This window comes from Colossoma macropomum, unplaced genomic scaffold, assembly GCF_904425465.1.
Source record: "Colossoma macropomum unplaced genomic scaffold, Colossoma_macropomum, whole genome shotgun sequence".
In the NCBI taxonomy this organism is placed as follows: domain Eukaryota; kingdom Metazoa; phylum Chordata; class Actinopteri; order Characiformes; family Serrasalmidae; genus Colossoma; species Colossoma macropomum.
Window position 1 is genome coordinate 5,738,754 of NW_023494806.1, and position 4,696 is coordinate 5,743,449.

At 36.9% G+C, this 4,696-nt stretch overlaps 1 protein-coding gene across 2 annotated transcripts in view; it reads right to left on the reverse strand.

Annotated features, from left to right (window-relative positions):
• The window catches only part of gnb1l (guanine nucleotide binding protein (G protein), beta polypeptide 1-like), a 62,571-nt gene extending 60,528 nt beyond the window's left edge, over window positions 1-2,043 (reverse strand). Inside the window, exon 1 of one of the 2 annotated variants that reach the window (XM_036598745.1) lies at window positions 1,981-2,043. Coding sequence is in view for 1 of the 2 variants with exons in the window: in XM_036598747.1 (XP_036454640.1) it covers window positions 1,981-2,006 (26 nt within the window). In the remaining variant the exon portion in view is untranslated. The remainder of the gene's footprint in view (window positions 1-1,980) is intronic. The other variant, XM_036598747.1, reaches the window with a different exon arrangement.
• Window positions 2,044-4,696: the final 2,653 nt, after the last annotated feature.

The window sequence follows — 4,696 nt, forward strand, 5'->3', positions numbered from 1 at the left end:
AGAAAGACGAGAGAGATGTGCTGGTTGACTATTCAACAGCAGACAGGAAGTTTAACAGTATTTCCTGCTTTCTCACAGCAGTTTCCATCAATGTCCTTATAAGACTAAATGCAGCTTAAAGGGGAATTCCACTGATTTTTCAAAATTTCTGCATAATTCAATTGCTGAGCTGTAAACAGTCATTCAGAGTTTTTAATGTGGAGAAACTTACTGACAGATTTTCTGGGGTGATGGGAACCAAGGGTTGTGATGACCACAACACAAATACACCCAATTTACTTACTATTCAAAACCACCAGTGAAACTACACGTCTTTGGGCTTTTGATGATGGTAAAATAGTACTAAATAAAAAAAAATAAAAATAAAAATAAATAATAATTCTTCGGCAGCTATTTGGCCTCACAACATCCTGCATGTACCTCTCCACCATGAACTGATGCACTTTTAAACAACATTTTAGACCAATATCTTATCTCAAAACTATCGTGAAACAATATCTCAGATATCAAGTGAGTATAATTAGACCTGTTTGGATGTATTTAGTGCTGTGCAGTTTGTGAAACATTGAATACAAATCATTGTGGTTGTGGGTTTATTATTTTATTATTATTATTATTATTATTATTATTGTAGTATTTTATGTGACACTACAGCTTCTATTTTGTCTGTTCCAACTTGTTAAATCGCAGACAAAACGAAATACCGTGGCACATATCGTGTATCATGATATAATATTTTTGCCATATCGCCCACCCCTACTGTTTAGTGTAATAACTTACTGTGAAGGAGCTTTAAGGGGCATTAAACTCTCCATCTCCACTGTGAACCATTCAGAGTCTGCATTTTGCATCAAACCACTCTGAATGACTTTGTTTACATCTTAATCATTTAATCATGCAGAAATTTTGAAAAATAAAAAACAGAACTGCCTCTCAATTCTGCCTGAAGCTCATATTTAACATGTAGCTAATGTTCTCCTTCACTACAAACACAGAAACAGTCCTCTAATGATGACCAACAGAGAAACTAAACCCTCTCACTATTAAATACATCGATCAGGAGTAACATTCTGACCGCCTCCTTGTTTCTACGCTCATTGTCCATTTTATCAGCTCCACTTACTGTATAGGTGCACTTTGTAGTTCTACAGTTACAGACTGTAGTTCATCTGTTTCTCTGCATACTTTGTTAGCCCCCTTTTACCATGTTCTTCAGTGGTCAGGACCCCCATGGACCCTCACAGAGCAGGTACTATTTGGGTGGTGGATCATTCGCAGCACTGCAGTAACACTGAAGTGGTGGTGGTGTGTTAGTGTGTGTTGTGCTGGTCTGAGTGGATCAGACACAGCAGTGCTGCTGGAGTTTTTAAACACCTCAGTGTCGCTTCTGGACTGAGAATAGTCCACCAACCAAAAATATCCAGCCAACAGCGTCCTGTGGGCAGCGTCCTGTGACCACTGATGAAGGCCTAGAGGATGACCAACACAAACTGAGCAGCAGATGAGCTATCGTCTCTGACTTTACATCTACCTGCTCTGTGAGGGTCCATGGGGGTCCTGACCACTGAAGAACGGGGTAAAGGGGGGCTAACAAAGTATGCAGAGAAACAGATGGACTATCTGATAAATGTTTATCATAATAAACGCTAAATCTGTTCAAATGCTTCCCGTTCACGAGACTGAACTCGGCTTCTTTTTCGCCAAGTTCTTAACTTCCCCGTTCCACCTTAAATGGAGCAGCAGTTACACTCTGGTACTTCGGGCGTTATTATTACTGGTGCAGCCTTTAAGGTGGACCGGGGCAATTCGATTAAGAAGCTCCAGCTTCGCTACATTTTCCCCGTCAGCCACGCAGCTAATCCTCTCTATCGAACACCAACACAGCCAGACAGAAAACGACGCTAATATCTGGTACGATAAGTAAATTTGTGCTGTAATATTTAATAAAATGCGTCTTTTAGTGAGTTAAACTGGCGCTACCTGCACAGAGTCCGACCGCAGCACATAAACACAGAACTGGAAGGACCCGTCGCCGGGGAAAAGGTGCCCTCAGCACTGCCTGAGTTTTATTTCTCTTATTTATTTTGCTCTCTGTCTGTCCTGTAGATTCACATGTCAGGAAGATGTTTGAAAGAGCTTTAAAGTGATTAAAATATTAATAAATATTATGACTTTTTTTATATTATAAATATAATCACAATTATTAAAAACTATGTAAAAATATTTTTATAATATTATATTATAATTTATTGCTATGCATATAGATATACTTACAATTATTAAATATTATAAAATATTCATGTAATGTTATATTATAATTTATTTTAATAAATATTATAAATACAATTAAAATGATGAATTATTAAAAAATATTTGTATATTATATAATAATTTATTTTTATAAATATTATAGATATAATCACAATTATTGAATGTTATATAAAATGTTTTTATAATATTATATTATAATTTGTTGCTATAAATATTATAGATATAATTACAATTATTAAATATTATTAAATATTATAAAATATTCATATAATGTTATGTTATAATTTATGTTAATAAATATTATAAATATAATTAACATTATTAATTATTATAAAATATTTGTATATTATATAATAATTTATTTTTATAAATATTATCATTTAAATGTTAGTACACTTAGGCGACGCTGACTGCTTTATATAAAAATGTTTAGCAGCTGCTTTTTTATTGATGTTATTTATAGTTTTTTTAAACATTATTTTTCAAAACAGTGCATAACAGCATATAACTTATGCTTATTACACATATATATCATGAAATGCACGTAAAGAGATGCGAGAATGAGAACAGAGAAAAATGGACAGACAGAAAAGACTGATGGGGTTTGAATAATTCACAATGAAATAAAAACTTTAAAAAGACAACAATTTAAGAGTCTTTAGTGTTTTAGTACTGGTTGAAGCAGAAATGTTTAGCTGTTGCTAACTGTGTGCTGAAAAAAATCATTAATATAGGAAAATTGAGACAGCAATTAAAATTGAATTGATATAATATCATATAAGATAATGTGGATGCCAACGTATGCTTTATTGTGCAACTTTTCATTATAATGGGGGGAAATATATTATAAACAGTGGCCTACCCTGCTGGAAAAACCATAAAAACCTTTAAAAGTGGTGTGTTAGTGTGTGTTGTGCTGGTACGAGTGGATCAGACACAGCAGTGCTGCTGGAGTTTTTGAACACTGTGTCCACTCACTGTCCACTCTATTAGACACTCCTACCTTGTCAGTCCACCGTGTAGATGTAAAGTCAGAGACGATAGCTCATCTGCTGCTGCACAGTTTGTGTTGGTCATCCTCTAGTCCTTCATCAGTGGTCACAGGACGCTGCCCACAGGACGCTGTTCTCAGTCCAGCAGTGACACTGAGGTGTTTAAAAACTCCAGCAGCACTGCTGTGTCTGATCCACTCGTACCAGCGCAACACACACTAACACACCACCACCACGTCAGTGTTACTGCAGTGCTGAGAATGATCCACCACCCAAATAGTGCCTGCTCTGTGAGGGTCCATGGGGGTCCTGACCACTGAAGAACAGGGTAAAAGGGGGCTAACAAAGTATGCAGAGAAACAGATGGACTACAGTCTGTAACTGTAGAACTACAAAGTGCACCTATATAGTAAGTGGAGCTGATAAAATGGACAATGAGCGTAGAAACAAGGAGGTGGTCATAATGTTATGCCTGATCGGTGTATATCTGCATATTCAGTCTGCAAGAAACGTAGCCCATAACACACTCATACTAAAGTTATAAGAAATGTTTAATTCTAAACTGTTGTTTTCAATGAGGCACAATACAATACAGGACAGCCAATCAGAACAGAGCTAATTTACACATCAGTCTTAAAGGCACAGTAATAAAAACAGCCAGTTTAATTCTAAAGGATAAATAGAAAATGGTCAATTAAAAATGACTTTTGGCTGTTTTTGGTGCATAAACCCACACAAATGTTATAAATGGACCTCAGGAACAAATAAAGCACAAGACAAATGAAAGATATGGGCCCTTTAAGTACAGAAATAAGCACTGATTTAAATGGAGTGAATATGACTTGAGTCGTGAATGAGACAGTTCTGAAGGACGGTTCTGGTTTGCACTATTAAAACCATGGTTGCTGTTATTACTATGCAATGTTGCCTGACATTCACAGGCTTGTGGTTTCTGTCTGAAATACTTTCTTTTCTGAGAGCAACAAAAGATACACGAACCCGCACAACCCCTTTGCGAGGTAGAAAACTGGGTATCCTAACCAGACAAGTTTTTTTTTTTTCCCCCAAGTCTTTCTTTCTTCATCCTTTTTGGTCTAAATGAAAAAGAGAGAAGAGGAGGGGGCTGAAAAAAATCTCTTAATCCTCAGAACACACAGTGGCCTTTCATAGCTGCAGAAAGAGAGAGAGAGAGACCTCTATTTGTCCATTCCTCCCATGGAGGAGGTTTCAGGCTCGGCCAGGTCTGGGCGAAAAAGATTAGATGAAACCAGAGCGCTTTAAACCGCTTTGGAGGCCCTGGATTAGCCCAGCTGATGGCTGCACCGGGCCTTTCTCTAGCGCTCCTAAAAATGAGACAGGACAAGTTCACAGGTGCTGGATGGAGGCCGTTTTAAAGTAACATAGCATTCAAATTCCACATAAATATGCTGGCC